The 19572-nt window shown below is 35.9% G+C and overlaps 1 protein-coding gene across 1 annotated transcript in view; it reads left to right on the top strand.

Moving 5' to 3' along the window:
• Positions 1-19452, top strand: part of PARPBP (PARP1 binding protein) — a 64993-nt gene extending 45541 nt beyond the window's left edge. The window contains exons 8-11 of the mRNA XM_011284179.4: positions 2849-3027; positions 4967-5048; positions 18438-18573; positions 19056-19452. Of these exons, the coding sequence (XP_011282481.3) occupies positions 2849-3027; positions 4967-5048; positions 18438-18573; positions 19056-19396 (738 nt within the window). The 3' untranslated portion in view covers positions 19397-19452. The remainder of the gene's footprint in view (positions 1-2848; positions 3028-4966; positions 5049-18437; positions 18574-19055) is intronic.
• The last annotated feature ends 120 nt before the right edge of the window (positions 19453-19572 follow it).

Here is a 19572-nt window from a genome sequence, read left to right on the forward strand (position 1 = left end):
TCAGTTTATTTTTCTTCAATAGAATTTTTAAAATCTTTATGATGTGTTCTTTTCTACCTCTCTTACCAGCCTACTGCAAACATTAGGAATTTTTCTTAGAAATCTTTTAACTATATATTCCCAGAATATTTACCTGTTTCTTGTTTGTTTGTTTGTTTGTTTGTTTGTTTTTAACATAGGGAATCAAACACTGTATGGTACAATAAACTAGTATTATAGGAGAAATTGTCTGCCATGTTTTCAGCTCTAGAAAAGAATTTTGGGGAATGTGTTATAATCCATTTATTGCAGTTTAGTTACTCAAGCAACAAAAGCTCTTTTTCGTTAGGTATGATTGTAATAATCAGAGCATGAAGAAAGACTTTTGCTTATTTTTTATTATTCATCTGTTTATTCACAGAACCATTTTTAGTTATTTTTCTGTAACAATGCATGTTTTTACATTAACTTGAAGGTGGGACATAGGGGAGATAGGGGAGATTCTGGGTTGTTGCCCCTTGTGTGCCCCATGTGGTTGTCTCATGTGTGTTAACACTTCCTGTGACTAGCTTGGCTCAAATGAGAACCACGTTATTACTATTAGTCTAAGTCAGGAATTGTCACAACTCGGGTAATTAAGAGCACCAGTCTCTCCCATTTCCTGTCACAACAAGTAAAGATCCAACCTGGTTCTTAGTTTTATGTGTTCAGTCAAATCAGAAATCTTTGAAAAATACTATCCAATAATTCTCAATAAGTTAATGTTAAACAATGCGGACTTCTCTCTCTGGTACTAATGAAAAATCTATGTTAAGCACGTATATTGTGATAAGTCATTATTATTGTGATAAGTACATACAATGTGATTAGTAATCATTATTGTGCTAAGCAGTTTGTTTAAATTCCAGAGCAGCTATACAGGTTAGTTTGGTCAAGTCAAGTAGAGAAAGGAGGCCAAGACCAAGTTGATGGAAGCTGAGGGAAGTGGTGCAGCTACAACAGATGTCTCAGAAAGGGTGACTCTGATATTTAGGCACAATGTCCACCATGCTGTATGGGTTAGGCATTTTACCTATTTTACCTACCCCTATTTTACCAGCGATTTAACTGAAGCACAGTGAGGTTAAGGAACTTTCCCAGAGTTATAAAGCACCTGCTACTAGTAAGTTGTATCAAACCCAGCTAGAGATATCTTCAGGGTTTGTGCTTACATGTGTCTGTGTATAATATTATATTATCATATATTTTCCCTTATTCTGTGTAGTCACTAAGTTTTTCTAGCTCTCCTCTTTTAATCTGCTTTTTTTCTTAAAAAAATTTTTTTTTAATGCTTATTTATTTCCGAAGGAGAGAGAGACAGAGTGTGAGTGGAGGAGAGGCAGAGAGAGAGAGAGAGAGAGAGAGAGAGAGAGAGGGAGAGAGACAGAATCTGAAACAGGCTTCAGGCTCTGAGCTGTCAGCACAGAGCCCGACGCAGGGCTCGAACCCACAAACCGCGAGATCATGACCTGAGCCGAAGTCGGACGCTCAACCAACCTGAGCCACCCAGGCGCCCCTAATCTGCTTTTTACTTTATCTCCACTGCTACTACCTTCTCCTTTTCCAAGCTGGACTATTACAGTCTCTTAATTTGTGTTCCTGTCTCCAGACTTAGTAACATTCTTACCCTAGAATATATTTTACACATTGCCATCATTTTTCTAAAAATCTAAATAGAATCATTAATGTCCTTGCTTAATAAAGCAAAAGATTTTAACTCTGTAACAGACTGACTTATAATTTCTTTGCCAGATATACAAAGCTTTCCCAGGTTCATCCTGCATAACTCTCTCTGTTACTTTGTTCTTTAGTTATATCATGTTACCTCATCCTTCAAAGTACCACGGTCTCTCCTACCCCTATGTGTCTCCTCCTCTATGAAGACATCGTTGATTCCTGAGTAAATTGTTCACTACCTTTTGTGTGCTCCTATTATGCCATGTATATCTTCTGTTAGAAATAGCACTTAAGGGGGTGCATGGGTGGCTCAGTTGGTTAAACATCATCTGACTCTTGATTTCACCTCAGGTCATGATCTCACGGTTCCTGAGATCAAGCTCCCATGAGCCCCGTGGTGGGTTCTGTGCTGACAGCTGCAGAGCCTGCTTGGGTTTCTCTGTCTCCCTCTCTGCCCTTCACCTGCTTGCATGGATGCACTTTATCTCTCTTTCTCCTTCTTTCTCTCCTCTCTCTCCTTCCCTTTCAAAAATAGGTAAATATTAAAAAATAAATAGCCCTTAGTACTTTGTAATGCACTTGTTAGTTACTTTCTTATTTTATTTAGGAGACTATGGGTTCCTTGAGGCAGCGGTTTTTACCTTTGTAGCCTTAGCTTCAAACACTGTGCTTGGGACTTGGTGTGTACTTATGAATGGATTACTGAGTGAATGAATGTGAACTCATTTTTAATTTTTGCATTTGAATAGATCTTTATGGCCATCTGTGGGGTTGGTATTCAGACCATCTCTCTTTGGTATAAAAAAGAAAAAATACACAAGGAGATTAAGTCATGAGGCTGGGGTCACATAGCTAGATAGTTACTAAATTTTCTGACTTCAAGTCTGGGATGTTATTTTGATCAGAACCAATGTCTTCCCTGATGATACTATTTTCTATATTCTTTTGTGCTTTTGGAAGGTGATAAGATTGACTTTGGTATGACTTGAGGGAGAAATATTACATGCCTTAAAGCCATTTCCCATGGCTGATTTTTTTTTTATTACTTAAACTATAAGAGGAGGAGAATGGTGGCACAAGAAATGGAAAAGAATGACTGATTGACCCAACTTAGGTGATTATTACATTTACTTAATATTATTTTTTGTTCTAGCCAAAATCTTATGCTATAAACCATGGTACTGCATACTGTGGCAGAGATACTGTGAAAATTTTACTAGTTCTTTTGGATGAGGAAGCAGCCAGTTTGCCTACCAAAAACAAAGCAGAGCTTTTATATGATGATGAAAACACAATTCATCATAATGGGATTTCTATTCTTACACTTTTTAGGTAAGTATTGTGGAAGTTATATGTATGTGAATGTTTACTCTATAAAGGGCATGTTGAAAAAATACCTCATTAAGTAAAAGGAAATACATGCTATGGTAAGAAACTTGGAGACTACAGAAAAGTGTGAAGAGAGAAGACAAAAGGTAAAGGGAGATTGAACATTTGCATGTGAGAAAGTTGTATACAAAAACATAGTATCTTCTGAGAGTATGACAGGTATTTTTGGTTTTGTTTTTATTTATTTTTTTTTTGTGCTTGTTTTTTTGCTTTGGAAATATTCATTTTCTTTGTCGTGTATGTCAAGAACTTTGCTAACTGCTTTCACTTATATTAGCTCTCATAGCAACCTCTTTCAATAATATCCCCACTTTACAAGTGAAGAATTAGACACTTGAGAAAGAGAGAGATGAAGTAATTTGCCTAAGAGAGCACAGTTAAGCAAGTAGCAAAAGTGTCTTGCTCCAAAACCTAAGGTCTCTCCTCCAAGTATTGTGCTGTTCTGCGTGAGAACCAGAGAGAGCATATACACCAAACTTAAATTGGAATTGGTATCTCTTGGTTCTTCCTCATATTATGAAGACAAAAACTTACTAAATTAGTGTTACTATTCTATGCAAGACATTGATATGCTCCACTTTTAACAACAACTAGGTCAGACATTGTGTAGGTTGGTGATATTTTTCATTAGTGAGCATTCATTTATAGAAACGTGTAAAACTTTAGAACAACGATTTCAAATTGTATTTAGTACATTGTGGAGAAACTTTACAAAGTCATCCTACTTGTTTGGTCTTTTCTATTTTTCTCTTCCCTTTAAAGAGAAACTTTGCAATGATCTGTCATTCAGTGTTGTCCTCCAATTTATTTAAACCCTTTTCACCAGCTTTCAGTGATTATTCTTTTATATCTGGGCATGATATAATTCTTCCATATTCTACCTCAAAATTGTCCAAATATTTTCCTAGCAATGAAAATTTATCACTGGTTTATGAAAAAAGTATAAAGGAACTGAACCTTTATTTTGTGTTCTTTTACCTTACTTCTGTTCAGCACAGTTTGTTTTTTCGGTAACATCATAAATGATTAATTTTTTTCTCAGATTCAATTCTACCATTTTCGTAGAGAAAGTTATTTTGTGTTTATGGAATTTTTTTTAAACAAAATTAATCCCTACATCCATTTTAAAGAAGTATTTTTCTCAATCATGTGGCGAAACATATTTCAATTGTTTATAGCTACCTTAGTATTTACAATTGTCATTGTACAGACGAGTACCAATTCATGGTAAAGTGAATTTTTAGTGGTCTGCATTGAAATGATAAAATTAAGGACAATGTGGTGTATGAATATAAGTCAATGTAAGGTTATAAACGAGTGTTTCTTAGAATAGACTATTCTTTATTCTTATATAACAGTCTTTTGAGTTAAAGAGGTTATGACTCTGGCTCTATTAAGCCAGAAAGGAATTTATTGAGGAATCCAGGTTTGTCTGGCTCCAAAGCTCCAGTGTTTCTTTCTCCATTGTGCCTTCTTTGACCGTCCTATTTCTAAACTATATTTTTCTCTTGAATTCCCCTGCTATGGCTCTTGTCCTTTTTTATTTTAAATTTTCGTTGTGTGGGTATCTTATTTCCTGTACTTTAGGCTTCAGGATGCCTGAATTCAGGGCAATGAATGAATCTACTTTCTGTCCTTCATAATATCTTACACAGTACCTTACATATATCAGAAATTCAAATATGTAGTGACTGTATTAATTAACATAGCAAATTATTAATATTTAGAACTTTCAATAGTAATACAGACACTTTTATATAGTATTATAAACAACAAGATTTAGTTGTCTTTTTATTTCATTACTGCTTTGGGGTAGGGGAGGGGCAAAAGCAAGTTAAAAACCTACTTTTGTTTATAGATTTTTGCTTTTCTTTGGACATAGATCTCCCACACAAGTGAATACTTCATCAATGAAACCCCTAAGAGAACGCATCCACAAGTCAATGCACGAGAAAAAAACTAAGGTACAGTTTAATGTACTGTCATAAAAATGATAAAAATGTTTTTTTATTTGTAGAAGATATAAATATAGAAAGTTGATCTGGATGTTATAAATATATATCATACATGGAACAATAGGAATTGAATGGAAAATGAGTTATGACATTGACATACTGAAACTTTCCTTTTATACAACCTAGGCTCATTGTTCTTTGGCTTAGTCTATATGCTGGACCTAAAAGAAGGGAAGGAATAAGCACTTGCTTTTGTAAGTGTTCAATAAGTGTCTTTTCAGTGAACGAAGGGGAAAATGAAGAAGACATGGTTTTCTCATCTACATTACTCACATTGTATTTTTTATTTTTCTTAATGTTTATTTATTTATTTTGAGAGAGAGAACAAGGCAGGAGAGGGCAGAGAGAGAGGGAAAAAGAGAATCCTAAGCAGGCTCTGTGTAGAGCCCAACATGGGGCTCAGTCTCATGAACTGTGAGATCACAACCTGAGCCAAAATCAAGAGTCAGATGCTCAACCAACTGAGCCACCCAGGCACCCTTCATTACTCACATTTTAAACTAAATCTTGAGAGACTATATAAATTCCATTTTGTTCCTCTCTGAAGATATTATGGCAGACTATAATTAATTGTAGATTAAGACATGGAGAATATTTCACATTGTTTCTTGACTAGAGCTATTCTTTATATCTTTATTTGGTTTGAAATAAGTTTTCCTGTCCTCATTTCAAATGTTTGTGCCAGTAAGTAGCCAATAATGTGTTTTTTAAGTGTTTAAAATTTTCTTGGTCTTCTTTTTCTTTTTTCCTTAGTACATTTTTTTTTCACGGTTATTCACTTTTTGAGAGACAGAGACAGAGTGTGAGCAGGGCAGGGGCAGAGAGAGAGGGAGACACAGATTCCGAAGCAGGCTCCACGCTGTGAGCTGTCAGCACAGAGCCCGATGCGGGGCTTGAGCCCATGAAGCATGAGATTATGACCTGAGCCGAAGTCAGACGCTTAACTGACTGAGCCACCCAGGCACCCAGGTCTTATTTTTCAAAAAGAAACCGGTCTTAACTCATTTAGCATACATTTGTTGAGTATCTACTATGTGCTAGACACTCTTCTGTGGTTGGGAATTCATTCATTTGTTCAACAAAATTTTCATGTCAAATTTACATTTACCCTTAAATTATCAGTTATTCATCTTGATACAATTTTAGGAACTGTGATTTGTATGCTGTTTATATTCCCATTTGGAAAGTTAGTCCCAGTTCACAAAACTTTTAGTTATCATCAGTTTCATCTACATACTCAAAACCCATTTAGTTTATATTAATACGTCTTGTCTTTCTTTTGGTTGTTATTAGTTGTTAGTACTTAATACCTGTAGGATACATCAGAGAGTTTTATATGATTTTTCTGTGAATAAAACTTGTCAACCTCTTGTTATAGTACATAAGTACTTGTAGTCAAGGCAGAAGATTTTAAACAAACAAAAAAATCCATTCTTTGGACTTGATTAGAAACAGAAATGTACTGTATAAATTCTTTAATTTTTTACCTGTTATGGATACTGACAAACTAATATTTTCATTTAAAGGTCATTGGGATATTTTGTTGGAACTAAGTAAATCAAAATGAGGAAGTCTATCTGAAGAATGAGAGGTCTTTTTTTTTGTTGTGTTTTATTTTATTTTGTTTAGAAATTGGTAAGAGTCAGCTAATTACTATAAAATTTATAAACAAATTTAGAAAGTTTTGGGAAATAGAGGAGAGATTGTCTAATCCAGTCTCATTTATAAATGTGGAGACCAAAATCCTGAGAAAATAACTTATCTAAGATCTCATAACTACTATGAAATCTTTTATACCAGTGCGCAAAGCCATGGTTAAATGCTATTGAGATTAGAATCACATTGTTTCTGTTACTTAATAGTGGAGCTGGCTTAGTCTACATAGCTCTGAAACCAGATGGCAGTGGAGAGGAGAAGGAATTGTTTGTGATAAGTATACTGTAAAAAAGCAAAGTGTGAAAATAATTGGTTTAGCCAGGTATACACAGCTGTACCATAGCCAGGTACAGTATTTTGTTGGAATAGCAAAAAATGTTACAAATATTTACTACCGAGTAACTATGGAAAAGTAGTTTAACAGCTTATTACCTACTATCCCGTTACTTTTGCTCTTTTGGCGTAAAGTTCTTTTTTTAGTCATGGAAAGAATATATGATCTACACTTGAAACTGTCTTGGGAAGAGCACTTCAAAAGTAGAAAATATTAGGGAACTTAGAATTTTGATGTCATAGATGATAATTAATTGAAATATCTATGTCATTATTATATGGGGCAAATTAACTTTTCTTAGATTTTAGTTTCCTCATTTATAAATAAAAATAGACACCCCTCTGATCACAAAATCTTGTGAAACCATATTCGTTTTAAGTCCTCGAGTTGTTTTTCCTACTACTGCTTATTAGGAAACTTGTCCATGATGGTCAAATAAGTTCCCCTGCAGTAGAAATCAGAATCTTCTTCTGAACCTAGATGGTTTTGATAGGAAGCTGTTGAGAATGTTCACTCCTCATTCCAATTCCAATTGGAATTCCAACTCCCCAATTCCAAGCAGTTTATACACATATTCTCATACCCCTTTCTTAAAAGATTTTCCTCCTTCTATCCTTGTGTATTAATTAATTTTATTCCTTTCAGTGTGGTTTAGCAGTATTTTGCACGTCAGTCACAACTGAAAAGTCACATGTACATGTCTTTTCCTTATTCTGAGTCTAATGTTTGTGTCCATATTGAATGTATGTCACACAGACGTAAAATAATGCATACATAATCATTAGCATTAACTGATTTCATAACTTATGTGAGCTGATCAGGAAAATGTTGGATCTTTAAAACATAGAGTAGCCAGGGCAGTGAAAATTAGGGCTCAGGTAGTGTGAAAAATAGACTGGCTGTAACTCTGGTATCTTCATAAGTAGCCAGGCAGTCCAGTGCTCATGGTGTTAGAAAATTCTTAATTAGACCTGCAACTTTAAACTTTAGAGTGTTAACAAACCTCTGAGTATATCCAAATTAAAATGGTAGAGTTTAACTCATAGAATTTCTCTCCCCTCAAAATGACTGTAAAATAGTACCAACTAGCAAAAACCTTCACCGAGGGCAAACAACAAAGAATAATGCAATTAGATATAATAACTTAAAAAACGATGGCCAAGGAAAGAAACTGGATTTCAGAGTGAAGATGCACAGCATGACTTAGCAACTTAATATAGCCCCAGTCCCCAGATATTATACTAGTCAGTTGATAGATCCTGAGAATTATCACTAATATTTCTCAAACTGAAAAATATTTTTTTCCCTCCTTTTCAGAGGAATAGTAGAAGTGGCAAGTAGATAGTAATCTGGTTAAAATGTAAAAAATAACCCTGGAACTTATACACACACAAATGAAGCCTCTAGTGCTACATAGTGAACTGGGGAAATTATCTAAATGATCCCTCTCCATTTGAATGAGATATAGTCTAAGTAGAGGCAGTGAATCTTCTTATAATACATACAATGTATAATAAACTCTTAGGAGAGAGTGTAGAACCCAGAAATGTTTTCAAACTGTCTCCTCGGCTGAACACTACTTCTGCCTCTATCATTCCTTAGGCTAGTGAAAAATGAGGAAAAACAGAAAATATGCAGCCTTCAAAATGTCACTGAGGAGAAAATAAAAGGCTCTCAAAAAAGGAGCGAACAGAATCAAGAAATCACTCACATACTTGGTTGCTTCTGTTTCAAACTAGGATATAGTAGGCCATGACAGAATACCATTTCTGCTACAATAACAAAATAAAAAGCAGATAAATGGGGAAGGATATATTTTAAAGACATAGGAAAGGTATGTAAGCAAAGCTATTTAAGTAAACTAAAAGTCTGGGGAAAGTAAAGTCCTTGTGAGGTGAGCAGCTTATTATCAGCTGTTTTGTTCCCTGAGATTATTTGCCAGTTTTAGGTATGAGCCAAGGATTGACGTTAGCCCACGTAAAGGAACTCTTCTGAGGGAAGGAGTAACTAACAAAGACTGGGTGTCTTGGGGGGTTGGCAAAAATTTGAAAACTTTAGGAGCCCTGAATGCATGGTTATTTTTACCTAGTGCACATATGCTAGATTTTTTGTTTGTTTGTTTGTTTGTTTTTAGAGAGAGGGAAAGAGATGAAAAGATTGCCAGCAGGGGAGAAGGGCAGAGGGAGAGAGAGAATCCCAAGCAGTCCCTGTTCTCAGTGTGGAGCCTGCCGTGGGGCTCAATCCCACAACCCTGGGATCATGATGTGAGCTGAAATCACGAGTTGGATGCTCAACCATCCAAGCCACCCGGGCATGCCAACATATGCTCAATTTTGAAGCCAAGTGGGTGGCTAAAATTCAGTAGACCAGGGGCGCCTGGGTGGCTCAGTTGGTTAAGCGTCTGACTTTGGCTCAGGTCATGATCTCACGGTCCGTGAGTTCGAGCCCTGGTCGGGCTCTGTGCTGACAGCTCAGAGCCTGGAGCCTGTTTCAGATTCTGTGTCTCCCTCTCTCTCTGCCCCTCCCCCGTTCATGCTCTGTCTCTCTCTGTCTCAAAAATAAATAAACATTAAAAAAAATTAAAAAAAATTCAGTAGACTAAAATCACCTATGCTCCTGAGGTAGCTAGAAGACAAGGCCCTGCTTGAGGAGTGGGAACTGCCTTCAACACATGGCTGTCTCCTTTTCAACTTATTTGTCATATTTGAAATGGAGTAAGTAAGATAGGAGGCCAAAGAGCACAGTGGAAAAACCTCTGAAAGACAGATTGAATCCCCCAGACTTTCAGGTCAGAGACAGTAGAGATCCACAAGGCTCTCGATTGAAAGCCTGAGAGGGACATTCCTGAGGAAGAGATGAGAACCAGAAGACGAATGTAAGTTATGATAAGTAGAACCTAGCTCTTTTTTTATTTTTTTTTATTTTTTTAATGTTTATTTTTGAGACAGAGAGAGACGGAGAATGAATGGGGGAGGGTCAGAGAGAGAGAGGGAGACACAGAATCCGAAGCAGGCTCCAGGCTCTGAGCTGTCAGCACAGAGCCCAACGCGGGGCTTGAACTCACAGACCATGAGATCATGACCTGAGCCGAAGTCGGACGCTTAACCGACTGAGCCACCCAGGTACCCCTAGAACCTAGCTCTTAATCAGCTTAGTCCCTGACTGCATGTAGGTTATCAGCCCTTTGCTGTGTCTGCTTAACAGGGACAAGGGAAACCCTTCTAGATAGAGGAAACTTCATCTGGAGTGTCTACAGTCTTTATACACAATATCCAACATGAAATAAAATAATTCTGGACATGAAAAGAGGTAGGCAAAAGCATAAGAGACTCTTAAAAACTGAGAACAAACTGAGGGTTGATGGGGGGTGGGAGAGAGGGAAGGGTGGTGATGGGTATTGAGGAGGGCATCTTTTGGGATGAGCACTGGGTATTGTATGGAAACCAATTTGACAATAAATTTCATATTTAAAAAAAAAGAAAAGAGGTAGGCAGATTTTTCCTTTAATTAAGATAGAAAATTAACAATAGTGGCAGATTTACAAGTAATCCAGATACTAGAATTAACTGACAAGGAATTAAAAAATTTTCAACATGTAAAAGTAATTATAGGAAAAGATGGGCAAAATGGATGATGATTGGGGAATTCCAGCAGAGAATTAAAATCTATAAAACAGAACCAAAGAGGCATTCCAGGACTGTAAAAACATCATCTGAAATTAAGAACTCATTAGATGAGTTTAATAGTAGACCAGACATAGCATTAGGTGGCAAAAGTAGACTTGGAGATAGGTCATTAGAAAAATATCCAAACTAAAGCAAAGAGAGAGTAAAGAATTTAAAAATCTATAGAAAAGTGCAGGACACAGAGAAAAAGTCTAACATGTGCCTAATTAGAGTCCCAGAATGAGTGGAGAAAATAGGAAAGAAATAGTATTTTTAGAAGACAAAATAATTATAATTTTTTTCCAAAGCTTAATTGATCCTTTTACATCAGGTAGTAGTTAGAAGACGTGGGGAACAGATGCGAGTTCTCCTTTAGTAATATAAAGTTGCATATGGGTTTCAATATTATGGACCCAGCAAACAAAACATGTCCCAGACTCCTTTGAGAATCCATTTGCAGCACATGAAAGTGCTACAGGGTGTAGATGATAATGCGTTGCTCTGGAACAGTGCTCTCCAGTGGAACTTTCTGTGGAAATGTTCTGTAACTATGCTAACACATGTTGCTGTCAAGCGCTTGGAATGTGGCCACTGCAACTGAGGGGCTGGATTTTTAGTTTTATTTAATTTTCATTAATTAGTTACATGTGGCTAGCATATTAGAGGAGTTGTAGTTCTGACGGATTAGAGATACCCACAAAAGGAAGAACTAGAGACCAATAAGTAGAGAAAATGGTGCCCTGACCTTGAGAAATGAGAATAAGATTTAAAAAGGCAGAGAGAATGCAAGAGAGACTTCTAAGCTGAGGAAATAACCTGATGAAAGTATTAGATTATCTCACTAGTATAGACTGTGTACTGGGTAGCTGTACAAAATAAGTGAGTAAATAGTGTAGGGCAAGGTTAAGGAAAGTGTGTGTGGCTTTTGTGGTTTTAAGGAACGGTTATTTTTTGTAGGGCTTATTGTGAGGATATGTGCATGAGAGTCTGAAAAAGGTGGACTATTTAAGAACTTTAAAGGAACAGTGGATATAATGGGGCTTAAGGACTCAGCTGCATGGTTTTCAGTATTTAAATGTGATTTAGGCTTTCTCTGCATGTATACCTTTCTCTTGTTTCTTTATCGAACGGTTTCATTACTCTGCCGAACAGAGTGGGGCTTACTTTGTCTTACGTGTTTTTCTATCTCAAAGCTTGTGTTCTCAGGGTGATTTAGCTGTTCTTTGCCAGTCTACTTCTCTCATTTCTGTATCACATGGTTTCCTTTGTCTGTATTAAAGAGTAGAATCCATTCTGTAAATCTTTTTTCTACCTCCAAGCCTTTGCTTACTCATGTTTCTGTTCCCTCATACCTTCCTCTTGCATATATCTGTTATTATAGTATTATAATTTTACTTTCTTGATTCGTTCAAGAAACATGTTTTATATGCCTCCTGGGTACCAGGCTATGTCCTAGGCACTGGAGATACATCAGTGAAGAAAACAGACAAAAGCCCCTGCCCTCATGGACAGGTCTTCCCCAAATATTTGTGGGACTGGAGTACAAGAATATAAATGGAAGCCCATACATGGCCCACCTCCAGAGCCCGTTTCAATCTTTGTTCTGTTCTGTACTCTTAGGGACATTCCTTCAAGAGGTGTACGCACTCTCCTCCCCATCACCCTTGCCATAAACAGTCTGCCCTTGAACCTAGAGAAAGAGGCCAGCACCAGCCCAGTACCTAAGATAGTTTGAGCAGGGAATTCTGGGGTCCCAGGTACTTGGAATAGGATCAAAAAGGGAGTCATGGTCTCCAAGTGGGCCCTATAGACTCCTCACCCTGTGGGGTTGGGGAGGCCACAGGAAGGCCAGAGCCAAACTAAGGGTTTGGCCACCAGTTGCCAAATTAAGGGTTTTGTTCACAGAGCTTACATTTTAGTTGGAAGAGGCAAACAACAAAACAAGTGAATTATGTGGAACATTAGAAGTTTATTAGTGCTCTGGAGTGAAATAAAGCTAGGGAGGGGAATAAGGAGAGTGTGTTCCTTTGTGTGTGTTTTGATTTTAAATAGGATGACCAGTAGAGATCTCTTTGAGAAGGTGACATTAAGCAAAGACTTTATTTAAGAGAGAGAGCAGCATTTTTCATTAGAATGAAAATGGGATGTTTGTATTAGACTGAACTAAAGTTGAATTCGTTGGGCTGAAGTAATGAGGTTGGGATTTATTGCATACCTACTAAGTGTCAAGTGTTATATTAGACATTTTATATCTTTCATCCCAGTTAATCCTTGTTCAATTCTAGAAGACATCATTTTCTAGACCTTACAGTTAGTAAGTAACAGAGTAAGGGTTTGTAGTCAGGTATAAGACTTCAAAGACTTTTTCCAAAGAGTAGATAAAGGCATAGTAATTATAGTCAAGAGCCATAAAAAAGTAATGCTACTACTTAGGTCAAAAATATCTTTCTGCTATTTAATGAAATAAATTGAATTTCGCTGATGAAGCAATGAATTATTTGATGTATTTTACATTCATATGCCATTAACGATAACAAAAGTGGTCTTTTTGAAAAGGCAGTAATGTAAGAATGAAAAGATAAATTTTTCAGTTTATTTAGTTTAGATAATTTTTCAGTTTCAGGATATTTATTTTCAGTTGCATATTTAATGAGTATGTTGAGAATAAATTCCTCTTTCAAACTTGTTGATTTATTTATCAACATAATGGGGCTTAGCGCTTTCATTATCTTAATACACCTAACTCAGAGAGTGACTGCAACTTTACAGTATTTTGACTCATTTGTCTTAATTTAGCTAGAGTCAGGCTTTCCTATGTGAAGTACTATTTTCCTCAAACTGGGAACTTACTAATAATTCCAATTTAAAAAGAGCTTGTGGCAAAAGGACTTTTCCAATTCTTGGCAAGTTTGAAGTTCATTGCAATTTTACTGTGGATAGAAATCTTTCCAAAGGGGGGAAATCACTCTACAAAGGAAAATGTTCAATCCTTTTCTCTCATGTGACTTGAACATAAAATGATTTTAACAGCCATGTATGAATCTGGACATTATTCTTAGTTGTTTAGTATTTCAAAAGCAGTTTCAAGAGGGAATTGTTTTGCTTGTTTGTGATTCCAAATCAAATACACAGAGAGATTTGGAAGATTTGCAACAGGAAGTAATCTCAGTTCTATGTAGCCACTAATCTTGTGCAGAAAAATTCAACTTTTATGAACAAAAGCAATCTCTTTTAAGTTACAAATACAAGCCAATGCAGCTTGTATTGTTTTGATAACTGAAATGAAGATGTTGATTGTAAGTTCAGTTTTTGAGTTGCATTCCTAGAATAATTTTAGAGTTGTCCTGGTCGTGAGAACTCTAATTTAACAGATTTCTTACTGTATAGGAAACTGTCTTCATATATGTTACTACGTTAATTAATTGCATGGCATCTACATGGATCTCTAGAGCTTATATGGTCCTTTCCTATTTTTAACTTTACTTAATTCTGACAGTTCTGTAAGATTAATATTATTCCCATTTATGTGTGGATAAGTGAGAGGTTCAGAGGTTTACCCGAAATATCCAGTTTATAAGTGATAGGGCCAGTTTTAGAAGGCACGTCTTTTAACTGCAAATCTGGAGCCTTTCCAATCACATCACTGTCTTTTTGTGCTGGTTTTGCTTTTTTTTTTTTTTTTTTTTAGCTGGACATCACATTGTTGGCTCCAGTCAAGGTCACGATCAATGAAAATCTCTAGGTCTTTTTCATATATTGCATTTAAGTCAGGTTTTCGTCATCCTCATCTGTAACTGATATTTTGAACTTAAATACAGGACTTTGTTTATCCTCATTCATTTTCATCTTATTATTTTCTACTTATGGTTCTAGTGTTCTGACATCTTTTCAATCTTGAGTCTGATATCCAATTTATTTATTATTTCTTCCAGCTGTGTGTCAGCAGCAGGTTTTATAAGTAGAATACCTTTGTGATTATAGAAGCCATCTAAGTAATCCCTTTAGTATTCTGTGTGCCTGTTTATTACATAGTTGGAACTTAATAAGTCATAATTGATTTTAAAAAAAGAGATTTTTGTACAGGGTGGGGAAAGAAAACCCACGTGTAATCTTTTACAGAAAGAAAAAAAAATACCTTCATTGTAACTACTCAGTTATTTCTTTTGGACATGAGTATTCCAAGATTACTGTAGAACAGTTGTGGTTCTCATGTTTTGATATTTTTATAAATAATATTTTTTATGGTGAATAAAATGGTTAACTATTTCCTTTCACATCTGAATCTATTCTCAGTATTTTAGGAATCCATTGCTTTATAATTCTGGCTTCTGAAATTATCCTACTGTCACTAAGCCTCAAGAATTTCTCTATAGGGGGCCTAAAGAAAGGAAATGTAGTTGTGACAAGGGCTATGACACTTATTCTGTAACTGTATTTACATAACAAGGAAAGGTTTTTACTTAGTTGTATGTCAACAATAAAAATGACACTGCTTTCTGGGGCCCCTGGGTGGCTCAGTTGGTTAAGCATCCAACTTTGGCTCAGGTCATGATCTTGCAGTTTGTGAGTTTGAGCCCTGTGTTGGGCTCTGTGCTGACAGCTCGGAGCTTGGAGCCTGCTTCAGATTCTGTGTCTCCCTCTCTCTCTTCCCTTCTCCTGCTCAAGCTCTGTCTCTATCTCTCAAAAATAAATAAATATTTTAAAAAATGACACTGCTTTCTAAAGAAATGTTTATTTTTGCTAAATGTGAGACTGAGAAAACATCAGTTGTCTGTAGTAAATAATTATTGTATATTTTTTCAGAGTGTGGGACGCTAAAGTGGTCTAAGCCACCCACAGGGGCTATCACTATCTGGGTACCATGGAAATGATCCTAGCCAGCCACTTAGCATTCATTTGCCTTCATGGTCTTGCTGTACTCTTTACAACTCATTATGGGCAATTAGTTTATAATTCTTTATAAGCAATAACTCTGGTGAAATGAAAGAAATGTATAAAGAGATAATGTCAATTGTTAGTACTGGTTTTGCAGATAGAAATAAAAGTTTTTGATAATGTTACTAGAGTAATGATGTGGTGCAATATAAACTTTACGAAGTTCATTTTATTAACAAAATGTATTTTAATGGCTTTATCATTTGCTTTAATTCTATATGTATAGAATTAATAAAGTCCAGAAAGGGCTAGTTATATTTTAGTGGATCTCATGATGGAAAATGTATAATAGTAGTTGTATTCATGTGGATTCAGGAAGATATTGGATTATAGTTCCATCATCCATAATCAAGAGCCACTTTCTTACACTATTTCAAATAGTGTTTGATCTTTTACATTTTCACATTTCTTTTTCAATTTTGTGAATTTTTATGCTTAAAATGGAAGATATCAAACTCCAGTTTAATTTTTTAAACAAATTAAACATAATTTTTAGTGGTATGGGAACTGGAGCTCTCATAGACACCATTAGAAGGACATAAACATGTCACTCTGGGAACATGTGGGGAATAAGCTTAGAAATTCCCTGGGCTTACACCAATTACAAAGCCTTAGGTTGCTCTCACCCAAGCTTGGGTAAGCTGAATAAGAACCCTAGAATAGAGTAGGGAGGGGCAAAGGACCCCAGATTAAAGTTGGGAGGGGCCAAGGCCCCCAGGATAGAGAGGGAGGGGCAAAGGCCCCAGAATAGAGAGGGGGGCAAAGGCCCCCAATATAAAGGTATATGAGGTAATCAAGATTAGGCATTCAGGGCGAAAACAGCCCCCAACTTAGTAGTATAGCAGAGAGCTGCTTTCACAGGAAGGAAGGACCAAATTAGGTAAATAGGTATATAGGGCTACAGATTCCAGGGCTGAAGCTACCCAGAGCAGAGCTGATTAGCAAAAGAAAAGGTGTCTTGTTAACCCTGAAGTTATTTGCCCCATCTGCCTTATCTCTTAGGCTAGCTAAGATAAACCGACATGATGCCTCCTGTCCTGCCGTTAACAACCATCTAACCATCTAACCATCTCCCCATCTACCAGGCGCCAGGATTTTGTTTTATATTGACCCAAACCCCAAATACCATATATCTTCAAAACCCCCTTTTCTCTCATGCCCGTGAGTTAGTGTTCACAGATTCATTGTCTCTTTGTGCATGCCCATCACATTTGTAAGCCATCTGATTTTAATAAATACGGAGCAAGGACCCTTATTTGGGGCTCTTGTCTTTTCCCGGACATTAGCCATCTCTCGCTTTTAATCCTGCATCCCGCTTTCTTGCTGGCCAAGAAAGAACTTTAGACTTAGAGTCTACGACAGGAACACTTGCTTTTATGAAGCAACTGGATTAATCTAAATACTTTTAAATCATAGTCTGTATTTCACTGCCATTATCTTTGCAAACATGTAACTGAGTTAATGCAGTGATCTCTCTGAATGTATAATACTTAATTGCTGAATATGAAATAAAAAGTTGTGCTGTTTTAGACTATGAACTGTATCAATCAATATTTTGTAAGTAATGTTCCACATAATGTAGTTTTTGAAGTATTAAATTTTTGAATTGTTGAAGTCCTCTTTCATATTTACTCATCTGAAATTTCTTAAAATATTTTTTTAATGTTTATTTTTGAGAGAGAGAGAGAGAGAGAGAGAGACAGAGAGAGAGAGAGAGAGACAGAGCACAAGGAAGGGAGGGACAGAAAAAAAGTGAGACATAGAATCCGAAGCAGGCTCCAGGCTCTGAGCTGTCAAAACAGAGCCTGATGTGGGGCTCAAACCCACAAACCGTGAGATTATGACCTATGCTAAAGTTGGCCGCTTAACTGACTGAGCCACCCAAGTGCCCCTCATTTATCTTAAATTTAAACATCTTTTTCTGAAAGGGATTTGACATCTCAATTTGGAGATATCTGCAAGTTATAACTAAATGTCATTATATATCAACTGGAATTACTGAAATTTGCATTATCCATATAGATTACTTTGTTCTGAAATTAATTTCTTTCCCTAAATCAGCCACTGGTTTTATGTTTGCAGAGTACATTTCCAAAACTACTTCCTTGACGTCCTTTTTAGTGGTTGAGAATTAAATTTCGCTTTCTGATTTTCTCCTACTTATGATCTTTGAAGATAAATGTGAGCGTTTATTTTGAATATTGGACCATTAAATCTCTTGGTCACATCTTCCTAGAATGATATATTTGAATCATCTTTCTTATTTTCCTAAATATTTAAGTATTCACATATTCTGGAGTCTCAAATTGATTTTTCTAAACTGTTACAAAATTTTTTAAATGTGCATAAAGGTGGTATTACTGAAAAGAACAAAAATGCCAGTTGTAGCAAAGAATGAGTTTGCAGATTATGAAACATCAAGCGTTAAAAGTTCCCAGTGAATAATGGAATTTTTAAGGGCAACTAAAAAAATATTTTAGCAAGAGAGTGAGCAGGGGAGAGGGGCAGAGGGAGAGAGTGAATCTTAAGCAGTCTCTGCACTCAACACGGAGCCTGACATGGGGCTCGAACTCACAACTCTGGGATCATGACCTGATCCAAAATCAGGAGTAGGACACTCAACTGACTGAGCCACTCAGGTGCCCCAAGGGAAATTTTTATGATCTCTTGATTAATATAGAGTATATTTCTATTTAGATGAAAAAATAAATCAAAATAAATTGTATACTTTCTTCTTTCTGTTACTAGATGAAGCAAACCTTAATTAGATCCCAGTTTGCTTGTACTTATAAAGAGGACTGCATAATAAGCAAGGATAAATGGAATGATGTTAATTCAGCATCAGAGCCTTTGTATGCACTTCGCATGGAAAATGACCTTTCTGGTAATTGACCTTATTTGAGTAATTAAATAACAATTTAATTCTAGTGTATTAATTAGTTTTAACTTAAATAAAACTAGATTTTGTTTTGAAAAGTATGAAATGTGAAATGTAAAGGTTTATATTTTTAAGACCTGAGTTTATTTAAAAAGTTATATCTATGTACAAATCTAGGAGAAATAGGACACAGTTTGATTCAACTAAATGTATTTAAGAAATCACTTGTAGTATTTAAGGGTTAAGTGTCATGCATTCAAACAAAGCAAATATTTGTTTGTATGGGTAAAAAGTGATATGGGGAAAATGAAAATTAATGTGATAGTAATATGGCTGTATTTGCTAATCATGTAATTTATGGTGTTATGTGATTGCAAATCAAATTTTTGAATATTCTTTAGTGAATTTTAAACTTTATTGTAAAATTTTCATAGGTAATAATACTAAATATTATGTAATCTCTTTCCTCTTTTCATCTTGCATAACAGAAGGTGTAAATTCATCTGTTAGAAGACCAACAGTTGGAACAAGTTCTGGAAATGTTCATCTGGACAGAAGTAAAAGTGAAAAAGTTGCAAGGAAATCAAGTAGTCAGACAGGAAATAAAAGCTCAAAGAGGAAACAGGTGGATTTAGATGATGAAAATAATCTTTGTGATAGTGGAAATGAACCATCTCAACATAAAAATTTTAAAATACCTAAGACATCAAACAATTTCCAGAATAAATTGTGTGGCAAAATAGCTAGAGTAGCAAAAAGCAACAACTGTACAGGCAAGGACAAATTGATTACTGGCCAGACAAAATTAACTCAATATTTTAGACTATGAATTTGTTTTTTATTTGCTTTAGATTTCTGTATATATTAAACCATTCACCAAAGGCATCTACTTAATTTTTAAGAGATCAAGGTATAGGGGCGCGTGGGTGGCACAGTCGGTTAAGTGTCCGACTTCAGCTCAGGTCCTGATCTCGTGGTCCATGGGTTCGAGCCCCACAACGGGCT

Source organism: Felis catus, chromosome B4 (genome assembly GCF_018350175.1).
Source record: "Felis catus isolate Fca126 chromosome B4, F.catus_Fca126_mat1.0, whole genome shotgun sequence".
NCBI lineage: Eukaryota > Metazoa > Chordata > Mammalia > Carnivora > Felidae > Felis > Felis catus.